Raw genomic sequence first — 23,417 nt, forward strand, 5'->3', positions numbered from 1 at the left:
AGCTGATGTTAAATTATTTCTGCAATTCATTCTTAACATTCTGGAAAAGAATAAACTATGTGGATAATACATCGCAATTCCAGCATCATCATATCTGGGTAATGAGCACGTGAATTTGTATTTGCGGATTCCCCCAACCCCATTTTCAGCGGCCAGGCGTAACAAAAGTGAAAGGCCGGAATCAAGTCCAGAGCAAGGACAGATCTGAAGAAGAGGAAAACGTTCCTTTCGTGCCCCTGCCCACCTGAGTCCTCAGAGTGGCCGCTGAGTCCCCCGCAGGGAAAGAGCTCAGACACGCCTGCAGATTCCCGGTACTGAAGTATTAGATAGTCGGTTTCTTAAAAGAATCTGATCGCCAGCGAGTAGGTCTACTGGAATTGCACCTTCTTTTATCCAAATACCAATACGATCTCCGTCCGATGGTTCCTGGTACATTAAACATGTTCTCCAGGCTACACGTCACGTGCATCGTTGACTGGATTAGACCCAGCAGTCAGCTTCATGATTTGAAGAGTCGAAAGTAATAGCTAATATTGCGTGACCACCACATTTTATGAAAATGAGACCTTTGAAAATCACATCCTCCTGACAACCCAACCGGGTAAACTGAAGACGGGGCCTGATTAGAGCATTAGTGGAAAGTCCGTTGCTGAACAATCTTGTCCCGGTCTTTTTTTAAAAAAGAAAAAAAATTTTTTTTAATGTTTATTTATTCTTGAGACAGAGAGAGACAGTGCATGAATGGGGGAGGGGCAGAGAGAGAGGGAGACACAGAATCCGAAGCAGGCTCCAGGCTCGGAGCCATCATCACAGAGCCCGACGCGGGGCTCGAACTCACAAACGGTGAGATCACGACCTGAGCCGAAGTCAAACGCTTAACCGACTGAGTTACCCAGGCGCCCCCTTCTTAGCCCTTTTTAGGCACGCAGTTCAGTCAAGTACATTCACGCTGTTGTGCCACTACCCATCTCCAGGATTCCGTCATCCCAGAGGAAGGCTATTTTTAAAAGAGATAATCAAATACTTCTCCAGATGTACCTAATTTTTGAAATTAAACGCAAAGATGGTAAATAGAATGGCATAATCAGACTAAACCGAGGTAATTGAATAGCCTTACCAATTTGTGAATGAACACAGGATGAGCAAAGGGCTTTTAATCTGCTTTTGCTACGGCGTGCGAAGAGGAAATCATTGGCCGAGGTGTAGAAATCACATTGGAATCGCCTCTGTGTAGTTCCTTAGAGAGTCTGCTCTTGAAACACCTGCTTCGATCCCCCTTTTATTGAAGACAATGCCTCTGGTCACACTCATGATGAGAAGATGCAATCCTGACTCGGGACTCAAAACAGCAGTGCTCTCGGGTTCTGTGCCCAGCCTCAAAAATCGCGGGGAAAACGTGTTACGACACACGGCCTCCAGAAGCAGGTCTACTGGAGCGCTGCTAGAGAATTCGGGTAGTCCCTCGTGAACAGGTTCCCCACTCCGGCCTCAGAGAGATGCCACGGGAGGCCTGTTCAAAACGTTTCCACCATTCCAGTGGCTAATTTCTACGGAGTCCTTCCACAAAGCTATTAATCCTGTGTGTTTGGGTTTGTGTCTCTGTCGTACCCGTGACCCTCCACCAGGCAAAGTTAATGCTTTTCCAAGGGCTATGGGTGAGAGGAAAATCCTGGTTCTGAGCCGAAGGAATTTCCATCTAAATGCAAATCAAGACAAGCCCGTCTAGAAGGCGCGAGTAGATATGGTCACGTTCCACCACCAGAATGCACTTTCATCCAAAGGGGCAAAGAGAATCATTTTCCGAACCCCTGCTTCTCCACTCCAGACTTAGTTTTATCTGTGCCCCGGATGCCTCTATTTGATGTCCCAAAAGAATCAAAAGAAGTATGGCCCAAATGGAACTTGCCTTTCTTCCCCAGATCTCCTTCCTCCTCTTAATTTAAGGACACCGCCATCCAGCCCTTCTTGCCAGAAAGTGGAGAGTCACCCTCGAGCCCTCCTCCCGCATGCCATGTATCTGGGGTCTCCCCCAGACCAGTCGATTTTTTAAAAATACATACTTTTTAAATGTTTGTTTATTTTTGAGAGAGAAAGAGACAGAGCACGAGCGGGGGAGGGGCAGAGAGGGAGGGGAACACGGAATCCGAAGCGGGCTCCGGGCTCCGAGCTGTCAGCACAGAGCCCGACGTGGGGCTCGAATCCACAAACTGTGAGACCATGACCTGAGCCGAAGTGGGGCGCTTAACCCACCGAGTCCCTCGGGCACCCCCTCCCCGCCGGCCGGTTTTCTCTCTTTATGCTTTCATACTTCACCCCTTCCTCTAAATCTCCACTCCTGTGGCCTGAAGTCAGCCCTCCGTTGTATCTTGCTGGACCACTGTGGTTCTTTTTACTGGGCTGCCTTCTTAGTCTACCCCAGGCTTCCTCCGGCTTCTAGCCTGTCAGCTGGAGTAATCCTTCTATTAAAATGCAAGCTGACCAACTCGCTCCTCTAAACCCCCGCCAGGGTAGGCAAGGAAGACTTTACGATGCCCATCTGTGCTGCTGACGTCGCGTTCACATCCTCTCCTTACTCAAGGAGATTAAGGGGATGAATAAGGGCCCTTCCCCTTTAATTTATATTAACCCCAAATCTCCTCAACCCAGTCCCAAAGCAGGCTGTGTAACGTCATTAATGCTCTGGGGGTAAGGAGAATACGGATCCCCCAGTCCTAACTCCATAGGGTCACCTGCCAGTTTGCCAACTTTATGGCCAATTCGACTGCTGGGCGTCTGGCGGGCAGGACTGATGATCGCCTTCCCTTGCGCTCTCCCGGGGGGCCAGGGCTGTGCCTTCAGTGGGGGCAGGGCTCTACGGCTGGCCCTTGCCTCTCTGGGGACAAGTCCCGTCCTGGCACTCTGCACGGGATGTCCTATTAATTGAGACGCAGTAAAGGGAGGCTGTGTCTGGCACAGATGAGTCAGGGGCTGGCAAGTGTTTCTTTCTTTTTTTTTTTCCTGAGAAAAGGCCAGATAATAACTACGTTAGGTTTTGCAGGCCATCCGGTCTTCGTTGGCCGTACCCCCTCTCGGCGGCAGCACGAAAGCAGCCACCGCCGATGCGTGAATGAGTGGGCGTGGCTGCGTATTAATACAACTTTAATTATAGAAAGAGACGACGGGCCAGATTTGGCTCCTGGGCCGTGGCGGGGGCCCCTGGCATCAGGCACATGAGCTAAGATGCCGAGTCGGTGTGCGACGGGTGGGCCGAGAAGCCCGGACTTCTCTAGAGGCTGTATGAAATCACGCTGAGGGTGCGGGCTTTGGAGCCCAGCTGCCCCGGTTCAAAACCTGACTTCAGTGCTAGCGACAGAGCTTCGAGAAGCTCACACACGATGCTCTCCTTTGATCCTCACATAAAGCCTGTCTCTTCACAGGACAGAGGAGTGGGTGGACAGGGTGGAAGTTTCCGGAACCCGTACCTCCTTCCATCAGCACATTAACACGCTCAGGCCATGCCCATCTTTGAGAAGAAATGCCCTCGGGCTCCCGCCAGCCCCGGCCCTCCCTCGTGGCTCCTCTCCACTCTGAACTTTGCGACAAAGCTGCCTTCTCCATCTACCCTCCCCGAGCCGCCCCTGCAGGCCGGCTTCTGCCCTGAGCTTATACAGAGCCGCGATCAAGACGGTCTCTTCCACGAGACACACGTTTAGTCGAGGCCTGTTGCATCGTTAGGCGACGTGCTTGGAAAAGCCAGCCCAGGGGAAGGAAAAAGCTAATTGCAACATATTCCACCCCCCAGCAGAGGTGCTGTCTGTCGGTTGGTTCCCCGTGAGAAACTCCAGGGAACAGCCCAACCCCACATGACACCGATATTTTAACCATTGCCTCGCCCAGGGTTGCTCCGCTCGGGTGGAGAAGTTCAAGACGAAGCCTGCAGCAGCCCCGATCGTGATGGCAGATTTCACCAACAGAAGACCGGCTCTGTCAGCCAAGACAGCAAAAGAAGTCACCATGAGAAATTGATGTTTGTATCCCGGTAATCACAACAACGCAGAGTGCACATCCCCCGTGGTAGGCTGTGGCCCGTGAGTGAAGAGGTGGGGGCACTCCTCGGCCACACTGGCGCCGGGTTCCGGCTCCTGGGGACCTGCTCTTCCCGAGACTCTCGAGGGAGGAGTGCCCGGTCAGCCGTCCCAGTGCCCGGTATCCTGCCAGGCAAATGACGGGATCTTAGGAAACAACCACCGAACGACTCACTTCCCTCATGGGTCCCCGAGGAGATGACAGAGCTAGGCCATTGGTCAAGTTTAAAAAAAAAAAAAAAATCAAGGTAAAAAAGATTCAACATCCTTTTCTGGAGCTCAGGTACCCTGGGGAACAGAATCAATCAGAATCTCAGAGACCCAGGCCAGGGCTCAGAAACACAGGCCGGGCTCTCAGTCAAGTATGTCTCTCTTATTTGGGCTCTGCTGCCTTCTGTTCGTCGAGTCACGATTCTACCAGCGCAGGGACACGGGAAGGATGCCAATTATAATACCTTTTTTTGACAGCTGGGACAGTAGACATTTTCTGCCTCTTCAACACACCGGCAACACTTGTGCAAGCAACAACTCTCGTGATAACCAACGCCGTTACGAATCAGCCCTCTCTGGCGCTCCTGTTCCTTGACCCAATACGAATTTTTCCCCAACTATTTTTAAAATATCTAATCTGCTGTGAGTAATGGGCTATGGAACTCTTAGGGTGCCATTTCTAGGCAGATAATTTTAACACCAAGACCTTCTGAGGCTGTAACCTGACATTTAAAATGGTAGGTGGGAATATAAACACGAAAGAGTGTGCGTAAAATCTTATCTATTCCTTCACGTCAAGTGATTTGAAATATTTTTAGATTTTTAAAAATTTAATGGTATGTGTGTGTGTGTTTTTTTTAAATGTTATTTGCCTTTGAGAGATGGCGGGGAGGGACAGAGAGACAGGGGGACAGAGGATCTGAAGCAGGCTCTGTGCTGACAGCAGAGAGCACGGTGCGGGGCTTGAACTCACGAATTGTGACATCGTAACCTGAGCCGAAGCTGGACACTTAACTGACTGAGCCACCCAAGCGCCCCGATATTTTTAGATTTTTAAAGGGCTTTCCTATCTTAGAATTTTTGAGATGTTTATTCTTTTTTTTTTTTTTAACGTTTTTTTTTTTATTTATTTTTGAGACAGAGAGAGACAGAGCATGAACGGGGGAGGGCAGAGAGAGAGGGAGACACAGAATCGGAAGCAGGCTCCAGGCTCTGAGCCATCAGCCCAGAGCCCGACGCGGGGCTCGAACTCACGGACCGCGAGATCGTGACCTGGCTGAAGTCGGACGCTTAACCGACTGCGCCACCCAGGCGCCCCGAGATGTTTATTCTTGAGAGAGACAGACGGTGAGTGGGGGAGGGGCAACGAGAGAGGGAGGCACAGAATCCGAAGCAGGCTCCAGGCTCTAAACTAAAAGCTCAGAGCCTGACATGGGGCTCGAACCCACCAACCGCGAGATCATGACCTGAGCCGAAGTGGGAGCCACCCAGGTGCCCCTAAAGTGCTTTCCTATCTTAAAAAGTAAAAAGGTAATCATTCTAAATAACAATCTTGAAAGACTGCTTGGTGATTTCCTTCCAAATAGTCATATGAGGAAAACCAGAGATCTTGGAGACTGATTCAGTGGTTAAGACAGTTTTTTAAAAGAACCCCAAACATCTGAGTTTATTATCTGATGCTGAATTCATTGAGTTATATTATCTCCCCACATACATGATAAAGTAAGCATTGGTTATCTTTTGATATGTAACAGATCACCTCAAAGCTCAGTGCTTTAAATGCCACTTGATCATGGTGAATAATTCTTTTTATATGCTGCTGAATTCGATTTGCTAGTATCTTGTTGAGAATTTTTTGCATCCATATCCATCAGGGATCTTGGCCTGTAGTTCTCTTTTTTTCAATATTTGCAAATCAATCAATGTGATACATCACATTAATAAAAGAAAAGATAAGAACCATATGATCCTGTCAATCGATGCAGAAAAGCATTTGACAAAATTCAGCATCCTTTCTTAATAAAAACCCTCGAGAGAGTCGGGATAGAAGGAACATACTTAAACATCATAAAAGCCATTTATGAAAAGCCTACAGCTAATATCATCCTCAATGGGGAAAAACTGAGAGCTTTCCCCCTGAGATCAGGAGCACGACAGGGATGTCCACTCTCACCACTGTTGTTTTTCATAGTGTTGGAAGTTCTAGCATCAGCAATCAGACAACAAAAGGAAATCAAAGGCATCAAAATTGGCAAAGATGAAGTCAAGCTTTCACTTTTTGCAGATGACATATTATACATGGGAAATCTGACAGACTCCACCAAAAGTCTGCTAGAACTGATACATGAATTCAGCAAAGTCGCAGGATACAAAATCAATGTACAGAAATCAGTTGCATTCTTATACACTAATAACGAAGCAACAGAAAGACAAATACAGAAACTGATCTCATTCACAATTGCACCAAGAATCATAAAATACCTAGGAATACACCTAACCAAAGATGTAAAATATCTGTGTGCTGGAAACTATCGAAAACTTATGAAGGAAGTTGAAGAAGATACAAAGAAATGGAAAAACATTCTGTGCTCATAGATTGGAAGAATATTGTTAAAATGTCAATACTACCCAAGGCTATCTACGTGTTCATTGCAATCCCAATCAAAATTGCACCAGCATTCTTCTCAGAGCTAGAACAAACAATCCTAAAATTTGTATGGAACCACAAAAGACCCTGAATAGCCAAAGTAATATTGAAGAAGAAAACCAAAGCAGGAGGCATCACAATCCCAGACTTTAGCCTCTACTACAAAGCTGTAATCATCAAGACACTATGGTATTGGCACAAAAACAGACACATAGACCAATGGAACAGAGACTCCAGAATTGGACCCACAGATGTATGGCCAACTAATCTTTGACAAAGAGGAAAGAATATCCAATGGAAAAAAGACAGTCTCTTTAACAAATGAGAGCTTTCCCATTTAATAAATGGTGCTGGGAGAACTGTACAGCAACATGCAGAAGAATGAAACTAGACCACTTTCTTATACCATTCACAAAAATAAACTCAAAATGGATGAAGGACCTGAATGTGAGGCAGGAAACCATCAAAACCCTAGAGGAGAAAGCAGGAAAAAACCTCTCTGACCTCAGCCACAGCAATTTCTTACTCAACACATCTCTAAAGGCAAGGGAATTAAAAGAAAAATTGAACTATTGGGACCTCATCAAGATAAAAAGTTTCTGCACTGCAAAGGAAACAATCAACAAAACTAAAAGGCAACCGACGGAATGGGAAAAGATATTTGCCAATGACATATCAGATAAAGGGCTAGTATCCAAAATCTATAAAGAACTCATCAAACTCCACACCTGAAAAACAAATAATCCATAAAGAATTGGGCAGAAGACATGAATAGACACTTCTCTAAAGAAGACATCCAGATGGCCAAGAGGCACATGAAAAGATGCTCAACGTCACTCCTCATCAGGGAAATACAAATCAAAACCACACTGGGATACCACCTCACGCTGGTCAGAGTGGCTAAAATGAACAAATCAGGAGACTATAGATGCTGGTGAGGATGTGGAGAAATGGGAACCCTCTTGCACTGTTGGTGGGAATGCAAACTGGGGCAGCCGCTCTGGAAATCAGTGTGGAGGTTCCTCAAAAAATTAAAAATAGATCTACCCTATGACCCAGCAATAGCACTGCTAGGAATTTACCCAGGGGATACAGGAGTGCTGATGCACAGGGGCACTTGTACCCCAATGTTTATAGCAGCACTTTCAACAATAGCCAAATTATGGAAAGAGCCTAAATGTCCACCAACTGACGAATGGATAAAGAAGATGTGGTTTATATATACATTGGAATGCTACTAGGCAATGAGAAAGAATGAAATCTGGCCATTTGCAGCAATATGGATGGAACTGGAGGGTATTGTGCTAAGTGAAATAAGTCAGGCAGAGAAAGACAGATACCATATTTTTTCACTCTTATGTAGATCCTGAGAAACTTAATAGAAGACCAGGTGGGGAGGGGAAGGGGGGAAAAGTTAGAGAGGGAGGGAGGCAAACCATAAGAGACTCTTAAATACAGAGAACAAACTGAGGGCTGGTGGGGGGTGGGGGAGAGGGGAAAATGGGTGATGGGCACTGAAAAAGGCACCTGTTGGGATGAGCCCTGGGTGTTGTATGGAAACCAGTTTGACAATAAATTATATATATATATGTATGTATGTATGTATGTGTATATATATATGTGCGTGTGTGTATATATATACATATATATATATATATATATGTATATATATAAGCTCAGTGGTTTAAGACAGCAATATTAATTTATTACCTGCCATGGAGAATTGTGCCCTGCCTCCCAAATTCATATGTTGAAGCCCTTAATCCCCCAGTGTGACTGTATTTGGAGATGGGGCCTTTTAAAGAAGTTACTAAAGGTAAGTGAGGTAATAGGGTGGGGCCCTAATCCAATAGGACTTGTGTCCTTATAAGAGGAGGAAGAGACAAGAAGAATGTGTGTGTACAGAGGAAAGACCATGTGGGGACACAGCGAGACAGTGGCCATCTGCAGCCAAGGAGGCCTCAGGAGAAACCAAACCTGTCAACACCTTGATCTTGGACTTCTGGCCTTCACAGCTGTGACAAATGAATTTCTGCTAAGCCCCCTAGTCTGTGGCATTTTGTTCTAATAGCCCTAGAAGAATAATACATTATTTCTTATGGCTTCTGTGGGTCAGGAATTCATGAGCAGTTCAGCTGGGTGGTCCTGGATCTGTGACCAGGTCTCTCGGTCCAGTATTGGCTGGGGCTGCAGTCTCATCCAAAGGCTTGACTGCGGCTGGAGGATTCACATCCATGGTGGTTCACTCCCACAGCTGGGAAGCTGGTGGTGGGTGTTGGCTGGGGCCTTAGTGCCTCTCCCCCCTGGGCCTAATAAAACCATTTTCATTCATCCCCCACCAACGAAACCCTTTTCTTCAGTTTAGTTACGTGTTAAATATATCACAAGAAGAAATGTGATAGCCTTTTTTGTCACCTATCAGAATTTTGGGATCATAAATCAAAGAAATTAAGTTGAGAATAAGTCCATGCTTGGTAGTTGTGAGGTCCTGCTCAGATCCCCCTTGAGAAATGAAGGATTTCCCCCCAGCCATTCGGGATCTGCCAGGCGATGACCCTCAATGATTAGCCAGGACAGCCCTTGGCTGAATAGAGTCGTCTTGTCCGAGGTTAACCCCCTCCCAGGAGAGCTGTCATCTAATGACTGGCTGATGTAAGTGGAGAAAGGCCTGGCTCCTTCACCCCAACTAGGGACAGCCCTGAGGAGCGTCCCCCTCCCCCTCACTGGTTTTAGCGTTCCCTGTGGGTCTGCTGAAGACCTTGGCGAGACTGCACTGCATTTCAGCTTCTCCCTCAGGCCCTTCCGTCTCCTTCCTTTCTCTCCCAAGCATTGATCCTAAGAGTGCTTCCTAATAAACATCCTGCACATTCATTTCTGTCTAGAGTCAGCCTCTCAGGGAACATGAACTGCAGCGGCCACCTTTTTGGGAAATTACTCTCTGAGAAGTCCGCCATCTCAATGAGACTCCTCACATAGAGATAAATGAACTTCTAGACTCCAGGATGCTGTGTTCAGCTGCAGATGCAGCTGTGGAAACCCAGTGGTAAGACGTATATGTGGTGGATCTCACAATTGGCCCACAGCCTCCACCTCTTCCCACGTCTATGCTCTCCACAGTGTGACTTCGTCACTTCTGCCTTGTTCTGTTGGCCAAAGCAAGTGAAAAACCCAGCCCAGCTTTAAGGGCAGAGGAAACAGATTCTGTCTCAGGTAGGGGTCCGTATACCAGATCTACACCTAGGCATCATGAAGACTTGTATACGCTTCCGTGTCTTCTGGAATCATGTCACTGCCATAAGAACAACTTGGGATGGCCTCCTGGGGGAGCAGAGACCACACGGAACAGAGGTGAGACATTCCAGCTGGGGCCACCCCGGCCCTACCAGATGCCAAGTGACCTGGTAAGTGACCGCAGACGTGTAAGCACAGCCAAGACCAGAAGGGTGCCCAAGCCAAAGTGAGGACCCACAGAATTGTGAGCCAAATAGACGGTTGCCATCTTACATTTGGGGGAGGTTTGTTATGGCAACAGAAGAGCTGATACAGCACGCGATCGTGTCGGATACAGGAGTCAACCAGGCAAGAGAAGAAGAGACCCCAGGCTGCAGGAGATACCTTGGGTTCCTTGTCATTGGCTTAGGAACTGACTCTGCTTCTAGGGACTCTGACCCAAGACACAGGTCAAGAGTGAGATTCCTAGAAGAAAAAGAGGGAGAGCACAGGAATAACTGTTGTGGAAAGGACACTGGAGAAGTACTGAGCCCTCTCGTACCCTCATATCAAGTTGCCAACGCAACGGAAGACGGTTCTTCCACCGGTCCAAGACAAACACCTCCCACCACCCAAGGAATCTCACCCATTTCCTTCATAAGAGCGGAACCTAATGCTCGCCTTTTCCCTTCTGTCGTTAACCACTTCCCTCCTACTGACTCTGTCCCGATTAGTGCTTACATCTATTCCCATTTGTAGGAAGAAACCGTCACCTCCATTCTAACAGCGACAGCCCACTCTCCTCCCCTTCAAAGTCAGGACTCTTGAGTTATCTACATGAGAGACTTCTACTTCTTCACCTCTTTGTCATTCAACCCACGTTCAGTGGCTTACACGCTTGACCACAGTATTCTTGCCAGTGTTGTTAGTGACCTCAGTCCTTACATTCTAGGCCAGTCTACTGCATTTGGTGTCACTGGTCACTCCTCCAAACGCATGAAACACATTCCTTTTGCTTCTGTGTGTGCCTACTTTTCTGCCTCATTTCAAGGCAATTCGGAATCCCTTCCCTTTATTTGTTCCTTAAATGTCCATGTTTTTCTGGCTCTCTTCTCACCTACCATATGTTTTTGTGGATTATTTCATCTATGATCATGGCATGAATTACCATTCATATTCTGATGATTCTCAATCTTTAAAAAAATTTTTTTAAAATGTTTTATTATTTTTCTTTGAGAGAGAGAGAGAGAGACAAAGCATGATCAGGAGTGGGGCCGAGAGAGAAGGAGACAAAGAATCTGAAGCAGGCTCCAGGCTCTGAGACGTCAGCACAGAGCCCAACGTGGAGCTCAAACCTACGAACTTTGAGATCATGTCCTGAGCCGAAGTCAGACGCTCAACCGACTGAGCCACCCAGGCGCCTCATGATGATTTTCAATCTTAATTTCTAGCTCCAGATGCACATATCCAACTGCCCTTTGGATACCTCCTCTTGAATGTTCCACGGACACCTTATTATACCACCACCCGAACACACAAACGTGTGCCTATACACACGCGTGCACCCCGCACGTGCATACACACACACACACACACACACACACACACACACACACACACACAGGCACACACACACAGCCTGCTCCTCCTCCTCCCCTGTTCCCTACCCCAGCAAGTGCAACTCCCATTCGTTCAGTTTCCTAAGGCAGAACTTCTGGAGTCATCCTTGATTCTACTCCCCCCGCCCCCTCCCCTGCCACCAGCGAATCAATCACAGCCTTCTAAATTCTTTCCAATTCAACCTCTTAAATAGCTCTTTACTTATTAACACCGGTCCACTTCTTTCCACCATCAGCTACCACCGGGCCCAGATGATTGCGCCCCATGTCTCATCTGAGCCCCCGTGCGACTCAATTTCAATCTCATTTCCACACCCACCCACCCACCCAGAGCATCCAAAAAGGCAAAGCTGATTATTGCTCTCGTCTGCTGAAAAAAACGTCCGCTTCCTTCCTCTGGGATCGGTTCTTCCACTCACTCAGACTAGACTGGGTGTTTTCTCCCGTAATAACAGCACAGGTTCTATCAAACTCTCGTAACTATTCACCTGTCTGCACCCCCCAGATAGACGACTTTCCCGCCTGTGTGCAGCGAGCCATTAGCTATCTCTTGAAGCCCTCCAGTGTACAATGTGCCGTTAATCAAGCAGTGAACAGAACAAACACGGCCCTGCCTCACGCGAGCGTCTCACACATTTGTCACCTGTTCCCCCTTCCTGCGCACAGTTTCTGGCACATAGCAGTTGCTTACTAAGTATGTGTCGAATAAATAAATAATAAAAATGAATGCTATCTAGGGGGCGTCTGGGTGGCTCAGTCGATTCAGCATCCAACTCTTGATTTTGGCTCAGGTCACGATCTCACGGTTGTGAGATGGAGCCCCACGTCGGGCTCTGCGCTGACAGCGTGGAGCCTGTTTGGGATTCTCTCTGACCCTCTCTCTCCACTCCGCCTCCCTCTCAAGATAAATAAATAAACATTAAAAAAAATATGAGTGCTATCTACTAAAGACTAACTAGTTGCCTTTATCCCCATTCCAATTTTAGAGTAAGATTCATGGGAACACATTTTGTGAAATGGATCTTCAGGGTCCGTGTTTACAGAAAGTGCCTTTTTGTTCCAAAGGGCAGAGACAAATTATTTCTAAATATTTTTAGGCTGACAGAGTCATTAAGCGACTCACATTCCTCCAATGAAGATTATGCTGGTAGCCAATTATTGAAATCAGCCGAGCTCTTAAGGAACTTAGCACATAAAGACGACTGACACAATTCAATGATAAAGAAGCACATTTTACATGAACTTGAAATGACCATCAGCCCTCCTGCTAAGGGTCTGCTCAAAGCAGAACAGACCCAGCAAGCAGCGGCTGTGGAGGCCGTGAGCAGGAGCTCCCAGACGCCTTGGGTGACAAAGGTTACCGATGCAATCAGGCCTGTCCCATGTCAGGGAGCCAGTGGGGACTCTGTCTTCCAATTTTGAAATGTATCATTTCACAACATAAGTGGAGAGCCTCTGGCGATCACCCTGATTTTCTGAAGCTCAAACTATATAAACGCTGTAGTCTTGTCTGAATCACTTTTTAAAAAAGAATTAGATGGGGGTGCCTGGGTGGCCTAGCCGGATAAGTGTCTGACTTCAGCTCAGGTCATGATCTTATGGTTCGTGAGTTCGAGCCCCACGTTGGGCTCTGTGCTGACAGCTCGGAGCCTGGAGCCTGCTTCGGATTCTGTGTCTCCCTCTCTCTCTGCCCCTCCCCTGCCACTCATGCTCTGTCTCTCTCTCTCTCTCTCTCTCTCAAAAATAAACATTAAAAAATTGTAGTAAAATATACATAATATAAAATTTACCATCTTAACCATTTTTAAGAGTCCAACTCAATGGTAGTGGTTTTTAAAAAAATTTTTTTTAATGTTTATTTATTTTTGAGACAATGTGAGAGACAGAGTGCAAGCAGGGGAGGTGCAGAGAGGGAGGAAGACACAGAATCCGAAGCAGGCTCCAGGCTCCGAGCTGTCAGCCCAGAGCCCGACGCGGGGCTCGAACTCATGAACCGTGAGATCATGACCTGAGCTGAAGTCGGACGCTCAACCCACTGAGCCACCCGGGCGCCCCAATGGTAGTGGTTTTAAGCGCATTCACACTGTTGTGCAACCAGCACCCCCATCATCTCCAAAACTTTTCATCTTCCATACTGGAACTCTGTCCCCATGAAACGCTAACTCCCCATTCCTCCCCGCCCAGCCCCTGGCAGTTACCGTTCTATTTTCTGTGTCTATGAATCTGACTACTCTGGGGACCTCATGCACGTGGAATCACACAGGACTTGTCCTTTTGTGGCTGACTTACTTCACTCAGCATCGCGTCCTCAGGGCTCATCCGGGTTGTGGCAGGTGTCAGCATTGCCTTCCCTTTTAAGGCTAAGATCCCCTTGTATGGAATGGCCACATCTTGTCTCTCAGGACGTTGGGATGATTGCTGGAACATCGCTGAAATGTCACACGCGCCATCGGCCACGTGCGGGGAATCGCGGGCCCCGACCGGGGCACGCATCACTGAGCGTGGAAGACAGCTGAAGACACTTCCTCTCTGGCCCCGGAACGACCTGGGAAATCCCAGAAGGACCCCGGCCTGTGGGCCTCGACCATGGGCTTCTGGGTTTTCCAGTCAATGTCCCAGGAAAAAAACTGGCATTGGCCCAAGAGCGCCCTCTGGATTCTCTCCTACTTAAACTCGGAAAGGCCGGCACGAGACTTCTGCAATCATGACCGCCGCCAGTGACCTCAACTGAAAATAACGGTTTTCTCTTCAAATCTCTGCCTCTTCCTAAACGGGGCCGTGCTATCAGGCATCACTAGTCAACGAGGAGAAACCGGTATTTTGAGACTTTGGCCTCCCTGCTGGTCACTTCTGTCTCTAGTCCTCCTCCTGCTCCCGGCCCCCACGGGCTCCCTCTGTCCCAGATCTCCTGTGTTAAATGCCCAGGAGACCCTTTCTAGATCGTCTCTCGCTCCCGCCCCAGAACGTGGGGGACCTTCCTCTGAGCGCCATAGCTCTCCGGGGCCAAGCCCTGTAGCCTGCCTCATCTGGGCTGTTTCTCTGCTTCCTCGGCTTCCCGTCTCCAGCCCACCTCCTAGTCCGCTGCTGGGTTCTGGACCCTCGGAGAGGGCCCGCGGCCCTGCTCCTTCTCTATGCTGCAGTCGTGCTCCTTCCTGCCCAAGTCACGGCGAATGTTCTTCTCTGGAAGGCTCTCCCTTCACCTCCCCGCCTCTCACTTAAACCCTCCCAGTTACACAAGGCTCAGCTCACTGGTGCCACTGCACTGGGGCCTTCATGGCCCTTATCAGACAACAGTATTTCCCTGCTCCCCTCCTCTAGAGTGGACTATTTGCCTACTCTCCGTCCCCACTCGACCTCCTTTCTGCTTTTACTTAACAGCTTTATCTGAGCGTTCTTCTTTTTTTTTTGTTGTTTATTTTTTGAGAGAGAGAGAGAGACAAAGTGCCGTGGGGGAGAGGCAGAGAGAGAGGGAGAATCCCAAGCAGGCGCCACTCTCAGCGCAGAGCCCGACGTGGGGCTCGAACTCGCAAACCGTGAGGTCATGACCTGAGCTGAAGTCGGACGCTTAACGGCCTGAGCCACCCAGGCGGCCCTGGTGGAGTGTTCTTCTATTCCCGGTAAGACTGGAAGCCCGAGAAGGCAGAGATAATACATTGCATTTTATCCCTCGGCACCCGGAACAATACTCTGCTAAGGGTACGCTCGTAAAGTCATCGCCAAAAGAGCGAGGAGAACAGCGATGGTATCTTCTCTGCATGACAGACCCAGGTTGGCGCCCCAAAGAGAACAACCGCAGTGGTTGGGTTGTGTCCCCCCAAACAGCTACAGAGAAGGCTTCCGCTCCCATGCCCGTGAGCGTGACCCCGTTTGGAAATAAGGTCTTTGCAGGCGTGACGAAGTAAAGACGAGCCGGAGCACGGCTGGGCCCTAATCCAGGATGAAGGGCGGCCCTACAAGAAGGGGGAAACGTGGACACGTGCAGACACAGGGCCCACAGCCACGGGAAGACCGAGGCAGAGGCTGGTGTGATGCGGCCACAAGCCAAGAAAAGCTGGGGCTCTCGGAAGCCTGAAGAGTCGAGGGAGGGGCGTTCCCGCTAGAGACTTCGCAGGGAGCAGGGTCCTGCCCCAACCAGGACTTCAGACCGCCAGCCTCGGGCGCGGTGAGACAGAGCTTCCTGTTCTTGTAAGCCACCCCCCCCCCCCCCCAAGTTCATGCGCTTTGTTACAGCGGCCCCAGGGAACGAATCCAGCAACCGAATACGACAGTTCCACCCACATAGACGGACTCCGGACACGCTTCTCGCACCCTTGCTGGGCCCAGGGGTAACACTGAGCATCGACGTGCCTTCTACGAGCCAGGCAGGGTTGGAGGGCGTCTCCACGCTTGGGGCCACCGTGCTGCTGGCGACGGCCCGCGTCCCGCCACTAGGCCGGCTTCTCCCGCCGGGGTTCACTAGCCCCCCTCCTCGGGAGGGTGCAGGGGCCCCGGGCTCCCCCCCAACCCCCCCCCCCCGAAAGCCTCACCTTCGCCAGCACGCTCCCCAACCCAAATGCTGCCAACCTTGAAATCTTAACACTCGACAATAAAACTTCAATTCGAAAAGCCTGTTGCTTTGCCTATGGCTTCTCCCTTGGGTTTCCCAATCAGGATACATTCAAATAAAGCTCTTAAGGGCTGATTTTTGTTCGTTGGTTGGTTTTTAAAGAAGCTGAGGCAAGAGACCCTTTCCGGTCACGCCGCAGACATGACCACTTTCCATTTAATTTCCGCTTGCCCGCTGTGCCCTCAGCAGTTTTTGTTGTTGTTGTCGTTGTTTCTCCTCAGCCTGCGATTTACGATAAAATATACCAGAAAGGTCGGGGGTGCACAGCCTTGACTTCGGCTACGTTCAGCCAGACTCTGCCCTCCCTCCCGACGCCTGGCGGCCCGGCCCACGGACTTACGGTTCTGGAGGAAGCATGGTGCGTGGGTGATGCTGATGGAGGCCCGGCTGCGCTCTGGAAGGAGGACGGGCAGTACCTCTGGCCTGCGTCCGGAGGGGAAGTGGAGGCGTAGATGCGATTTTCCAGTCGCTCAGGCTCATGCTTGTAGGATTCGAGAGGAAACGTGTGCTGCTTGGCCGCTTGGGTGGGTGTCGACGGAGAGGAGGAGAGGCCTGAGGCTGAGGAGGAGACCACAAGAGCTGTTAGGAGTCTGGCTGAGACAGAAGGCAAGAGAAGGGCTCTTCCATTTCTAAGAGCCCCAAATCTCAAATGGCAAGAATCTAAATTATTAAATTCTGAATGTTGGGGACAAGCTCGTATCAACGTATTTTTTTTTTTAATGATTAGTTTTGAGAGACAGAGAGAGAGACAGAGGTGAGCAGGGGAGGGGCAGAGAGAGAGGGAGACACAGACGCCGAAGCAGGCTCCGGGCCTCGAGCTGTCAGCACAGAGCCCTGACGCGGGGCTCGAACCCACGAGTCGAAGTCGGACGCTCAACCGACTGAACCACCCGGGTGCCCCTTTATCAACGTACTCCTCCCCTGCAGAGCGTGTGGCCAGAGCACACGGAGTGGAACCAGGGTAGGGAAGTTCATAAAGTAGGCCACAGAGACAAAGGTCGACGTTGCGGAAGGTCACGTGACGACTAAGAACCAGACCAAACGTGCGATGACCGTCAAAACACGCAACCTAAATCTTGCCACCGTGAGTTTGCGGAGGCGAGAGTTGGCCACGAGGGTGAATGCTGAGGGGACGCGGGAGGAGAGGCAGGCCTGGGAAGGGGCCTCGCAAAGTGACGAAGTGAAAAGTCACACGGATAGGGACGAGCGGGAAGCAGATGCGGAGTGGGGGGGGGGCGGCAAAGAATTGCGGGGAGACCATCCACTTCAACAGGGTGTGTGCAATCCAGGGGCCTGCCTCGGGCGGGCGGCCATCACTCCCGTCTAGCTGACCGTGCCATAAATCATCGTTGGGGCTATGCGTGTCCCCCAAATAGCTGTGTGGAAGTCTGGACCCCCGGCACTTGTGAATGTGACCTTATTTGGAAAGAGGGTCTTTGCAGATGCCATCAGGTTACAATGAGGTCACGCTGGAGTAGGCTGGGCTCTTAACCCGACGGGACCGGTGTCCTTATAAGAGGAGAAGCCATAGAAATGGACACACACTCTGACGAGAGAGGCAGAGACCGAAGTGATGCATCCCTAGGCCAAGGAGCACCAAGTGCCCTCAGCGACCAGAAGCTAAAAGAGGCACCAGAGGACGCTACCCAGGGTCTCAGAGGGAGCACGGCCCTGCTGACACCTTGGCTTTAGTCCAAACGTTAAGCCACGCAAGACAAAGCAAGGATGTCAGGAGACAGAGCCCGAGGGTTACCTGCCGTGTCCCGCGTTCCAGACCCCTCTGCTCACACGGAGACACGTGTGCTCCCTTCTCTGCTTCCGTCCTCGCTCCCCGGAGGGGCCTCCCACTCCTCAGGAGTCAGTTCAACCGACCTCCTTTTCCTGACGCCACAGCCTGTGGCTTCTCGCTCCCCCGGACCCAGGAGCACGTCGTATCTGTGCAGCACGTGACCAGGGAACGAGAAGATATTTCACGCTAAAGCCAAGTGTGAAACCGCCTCAGTCTTCTGTCCCCAGCAGAAGCCGCCCTTTGTCTGTGGGGCAGGGGCTCTGGGCCACACTGCTGGGTCCCCACAGCAGCCAGCGCCGGCCTGGTGAGGGGAAGGAAGGTTCCTGGAAGATGCTTGCCCCAGCAGGCAAGGCGGGACAAGAGAGCACGAAGGGCCTAAGGCTCCAGCTCAGCTCGCGTCTTCTCTGCCTCCCCGAGCCCAGAGAGTGTGGGGGGCACGTAGGTCCCTGGTGGGCATTTCGGAAGGAATCCGTCGAAGGAGGAGCGTCGTCTTCTAGGGAGCCGCTCTTCCCGCGAAGCCATCCCGAGTGGGAAGGCCCGCTCCAGGCAGATCCCCGGGAGGCAGGTGACAGCAGGAGACAGAACACTCTAGCACCCACGGGTTTGTGGGTCTCAACTTAAGGCACAAAAAGGCCTCCGACAGGACAGCCCCCGACTCTTAAAAACAAAAGCTTTCCCCCAGAGGCCTTGAGAAGCCAGGCTTGCGGTGAGGCGGGGCTGGGGGTGGGGGAGGAAGGGGAGAGAGGATGAAGCACAGGGGATCTGGGGGGTCTCCAGCTGGTGGGGGGCAGGGGGAGACGGGAAGGGTCCGGCAGGCAGGGGGAGAGAGGGGCCGCCTGGCCCAGGTCTGCTCTAGCGTCACGGCTCCAACGTTCCCCGGCGATGCCCGCAGAGCGGCGAGGGACGAGGATGCCAGCCAGGGGGCTCCAGGGGGGGCGCCTGGGTCATCAGAGGGCTCGGCTGGGGAGCAGCGGAGGGGGCTGCTTTGTGGAGCCCCGCCTCCCCGGGCTGGTGGCGCGTCCTTCCCTGGCTCTTCCAGCGAAAGTCCTCAGCTGGCCCGCTAGCCCGGCCCGTCACAGCGTGGCCCAGAACAGGCCAGTTCCCACGGCACTGTCGAGCAGGGAATTCTGTGTTCTGCGCTCCCAATGCTCCCCCGGCCGCTGGACACAGAGGCCCCACCCCCCCCCCCCCCCCCCCCCCCCGGTGCTTTCCGAGGCCGAGTGCTGGAGACCCAACCGAGGCGCGGAGAGGGACGGGGGCCGTTGGGACTCCAGGCTGGGGCCACCAACCACGTTCTAACAGCCTGTGAGAGGCCCTCCCGCGAAGCCCCTGTAGGGGTCTTGGCTTTCCGCGTGAAGGAGGGACAGGCCCAGCGATGCCCAGCACCCCTCGGTGCCGAAGCACCCGTGTCTGTCCGAACACAGGGCACAATCCAGACCAGCCCCTCCATCTTGCCTGTGACTTTCCTCCCAGATCCGGCTCATACTGGCTCAAACCACACCTACAGAGGAGTGTTCCGAGGCATGGACAAATCATGTCCCTCTGTGAAGGCGCTTTGGCAACATCTAGCAAAGCTACACGTGCACATGCTCCTTGGCCCTGCAGTCTGCTTCTGGGATTTCCTTCCACAGACGTAGGGGCAGAATTGCTAAATGGCGAGCGTGTGGGGTCCTTCGTGACCGTGGTGCTTTTATTTTTTTTATTATTTTTTTAAATGCTTATTTATTTTTGACAGAGAGAGACGGACAGGGCATGAGCAGGAGATGGGCAGAGAGAGAGGGAGACACCAAATCCGAAGAGGGCTCCAGGCTCCGAGCTGTCAGCACAGAGCCCGACGCGGGGCTCGAACTCACAGACCATGAGATCATGACCTGAGCCGAAGTCGGATGCTCAACCGACTGAGCTACCCAGGCGCGCCCCATATAGTGGTGCTTTGGAAAGCAGGGACTGGAGGGCCGCCTGGGTGGCTCAGTCCCTTGAGCATCAGACTCTCGATTGCGGCTCAGGTCACGATCCCAGGGTCTTGGGATCAAGCCCCGGGTCAGGATCCACACAGTATAGACCCTGCTTAAGATTCTCTCTCTCTCCCTCTAAAAATAAATAAGTAAACAAACAAACAAAAATAGGCAAAAATTAAAAATGAAAATACAATACAATAAAACAAAATAAAGCAAAAGCAGAGATTGGAGACGCAGGTGCTCCTGGGCGGGAAGAGGCTAACGTGATGACCGCATATCCACAGGGATGGCCATGGCTCCCCGACGGGGCACGACGAGCTTCCTCATCCTTACCTCGGAGACGCGGCGGCAAGTGAAAAGGCAAACCCCAGAGCCATCCGTAGGGAATGAAACCATTTCTGGTCCCAGAAAAGGGGATGGGAATGTATATATGTATCCGTCCGCACGTGTGGAGTGTCTGGGGAAGGCTGTGAAAGCCCCAGAGGTGGGAACGGCTGGCAGGAAACACTGTCACACTGCACCCTTTGTCCTTTTGCGACTTTCGTATCACGTGGATGTGCCCTCTACTCAGAAAGTTACTTTCTCCAGCCCCGATTCTGCTTTTGAGCCAAGAGGCTGGCTAACACCGAATGTAAGCGTCTCCTGCCCCCTGCCCTGATCCCAGCCGCCCCCACCAGCCCTGAGGGGAGGTCTGTGTCCCCACCTACATGAAAGCACTCCGAGGGCGGGCCTGGGCGCTCTCTCTCTCTCTCTCTCTCTCTCTGTCTGCAAGAAGCTCTCCCATTTACAACATTCTTCAGGGATCAAGCCCAGTCACCATGAAGGAAGGGACAGTCATAGCTGGTAGAACTCCTGGCGAGCTCTTTGGATCTAGAATGTTCCTTCCTACGTGTGAATAATTAGAGAGAACAAGACTGAGCAGCTTGCCACCTAAGAGGGCTCTTGAGAGCACGAATGGCGGCTCCCGCTTCTCCTGTGGCTCGGCCTCTGTGGGCCGTCCCCACGTGAGTCCTGGAAGGGTCCTAAGCCCGTGCTGACCGAGGGCAGGAAGGACGGCGGAGAAGACACGTAGCCCTAGACACAACCTCGCTGCACTGTCTGCAGTGAGGAGACGATGGGTGGGCTTCCCATCTGGTGGCGGGAGCGACTGGTTTCTGGGGGAAGGGCGTGATTCTCCGTGCCCCCCAAGACAGCCCCTCTCACCGAAATCTTTCCAAGTTCAAAGGATCCTTCCACCTTGCCACCTGGCCTCCTCTCAGAGTGGGTGGTCTTGCTGCCCAAGACAGAAGGATGCTCTGGACTCTGGGGGGAGGGGGGCGCGGGGAGAGAATGACCCTTCCGGAAAGTGGGGCTTCACAGGCCGGCAGGCAGGAGAACTTAGAAAGTGCTGGGTGTGGCAAAGAAGTGAGAGGCGGGTGGGAGGGAAGGGGGTCCCGGGGGAGAGTGGGCTTGGGGCTCTGCGGGATTCCTCCCGCGGGGTGGCCTGGGGTAGGCAAGGGCGGGCCTCGTCCAAACCTGTTTCTCTTCCGCCCCAGCCGGCAAGAGCGGAGACATGCGAGGCGGGTAGAGAGGAGACTTCTAGTCGCTTCTCTGCTGTTTCACCCGGGGCAGGGAGGGGGCATCCTACGAAGGAAGGCGGGGCGGTTCTGCATAGATGAATCCAGCCGCACGCGACAGAACCAGGACGGTCCTAACCGAAAGAATCCTAGCCAGGGGGAATCGGCAGTGAGGGAGTCCTAAACTTGTCCCTCTTTTGTCGACCGGTGTCACAATTTATCAACAAAGAGGGGAGTGGGGCCGTGCTGCCACAATCCCCCAGTATTCTGGAAATCGACCAACGTCTCTCCCAATCACAGGGCAAACCGCCAGAGCGCGATCGTTCAGGAAGGCCACGGTCTACCCAGCCGGCTGCCGGGGGCCAGGCCCGTGCAGGCGCGGAGGAGGGGGCAGGTTCCCGCGAAGCAGACGACTCCCACCTTTGAGACCCGCTTAGGGAAACTGGGGCGACGCCACACCGAAGCCCAAACCAGGCACGCCCCGTGGTGAGCCCTGGAGCGAAAAGCGTGTAACGCTAACCCAGGAGGGGCTCGGAGAAAGGGCGGGAAAGCCCGGCGGAGACACCAGGAGGGAGCCGGGCCCGCGCCTCGGAAAATAAAACACATCTGCCCCGGATCAGGCGACTTTCCGAAGGGCCCAGGCAAGACCGGGCTGTGGCCACGGTACCCAGGGCACAGATAGGTTTCCCCTGTTGTGCTCTTCTGAGAAGGCTTTCCTTCTTTCTTCTGCTTCTTAAGGACTTTGTTTAGAGCTGCTGTCGGCCTCCGAGAGCGAACAATGCCTTTGATTTTCCTGGGGCGGCAGCCAGGATAAGTGAATAGGCACACTGAGCCAACAGAAATGGCTCCTGGCAGCCACGCAAGACATCAGGCAAGTGGCTCCAGACACCAGGGAGCCATGAGCTGGTGACTTCACGGGGCCAGGCCGTACTGGCATGAGCTACGTCTAGAGAGGCGGGGGAGGAGACAGAACAGCGGTGCCCCCGGGGGGCAAGACGGCAGGGGTCTGCGGAAGGACAGCAATGCGGGGAGGAAGGAGGAGGCCCTGTGCAAATCAAGGCCCTTGAGCAAACCAAGCCCTTGTGTCGGGAAACGTAAACCAGGTAGACCAGACGGCTGCGTGCTGGGCGCGGGCACGTGTGCCCCCTTCCCCCTGCCCTTGGGCAGCGCACGGTCTGAATAACAAGAGAGAGGAGAAAATTCATCCCGTTCCTGATCTTAAACGTCCTCGCTGACCGCTGTCCCAGGAGAAGAGCAAATATTCAATATGCATCGGATGGGAGACTCGCTTATATGCAGTTTTTAAAAAAATTATTATTTTTTAACGTCTATTCATTTTTGAGAGAGAGAGAGAGAGCACACGAGTGGGGGAGGGGCAGAGAGGGAAGGAGACACAGAATCCGAAACAGGCTCCGAGCTCCACGCTGTCAGTGCAGAGCCCGACGTGGGGCTCAAACTCATGAACCGCAAGATCGTGACCTGGGCCGAAGTCGCCCGCTTAACCGACTGAGCCACCCAGGCGCCCCGCGAATCTGGGTTTTCTGAAGTTCCCCAGGTGGTTCAGTGGCCAGACAAGTTCTGAACCATTAATTGAATATAGACTCCTCATTCTGTAGGTAAGAAAGTTCTAGAAGAAGTTCTTCCCATTCTTTGTGGCCATGTAGAACCAGGGCCTCAGCTCTCTCTCCCAGTCTCTCTCTCTCATAGCTCTCTTCTTCAAGAGGGGAAGTTCTCTTCTGAGTCCCAAGCCCCCTGCCTGGTCTCTGAGGGAAATCATTCTTCCCACCGTCGACGGCAGTCTCATGCAGATGACCCTGAATTATGCCTCATCTCTGGTCACCAGGTGTTCCTTCAGGCACTGGACAGTGCTCCCAGGGCCCTTCCCCTTTTCAGCTCTTGCTCCAAATGTTCCAGAATCACTCATTTCCTAAAAGACCCTTTCCTGAGATCCTCCCCACCCCAGCCGGGTCCCCCTCT

General features: G+C 51.8%; 1 protein-coding gene across 8 annotated transcripts in view; it reads right to left on the reverse strand.

Annotated features, from left to right (window-relative positions):
• The window catches only part of PRKAG2 (protein kinase AMP-activated non-catalytic subunit gamma 2), a 262,042-nt gene that overhangs the window by 83,656 nt on the left and 154,969 nt on the right, over positions 1-23,417 (reverse strand). For all 8 annotated transcript variants that reach the window (XM_047849311.1, XM_047849309.1, XM_047849312.1 and 5 more), the window contains one exon: positions 16,478-16,695. In XM_047849311.1, the coding sequence (XP_047705267.1) occupies positions 16,478-16,695 (218 nt within the window). The remainder of the gene's footprint in view (positions 1-16,477; positions 16,696-23,417) is intronic.

This window comes from Prionailurus viverrinus, chromosome A2, assembly GCF_022837055.1.
Source record: "Prionailurus viverrinus isolate Anna chromosome A2, UM_Priviv_1.0, whole genome shotgun sequence".
Taxonomy (NCBI): domain Eukaryota; kingdom Metazoa; phylum Chordata; class Mammalia; order Carnivora; family Felidae; genus Prionailurus; species Prionailurus viverrinus.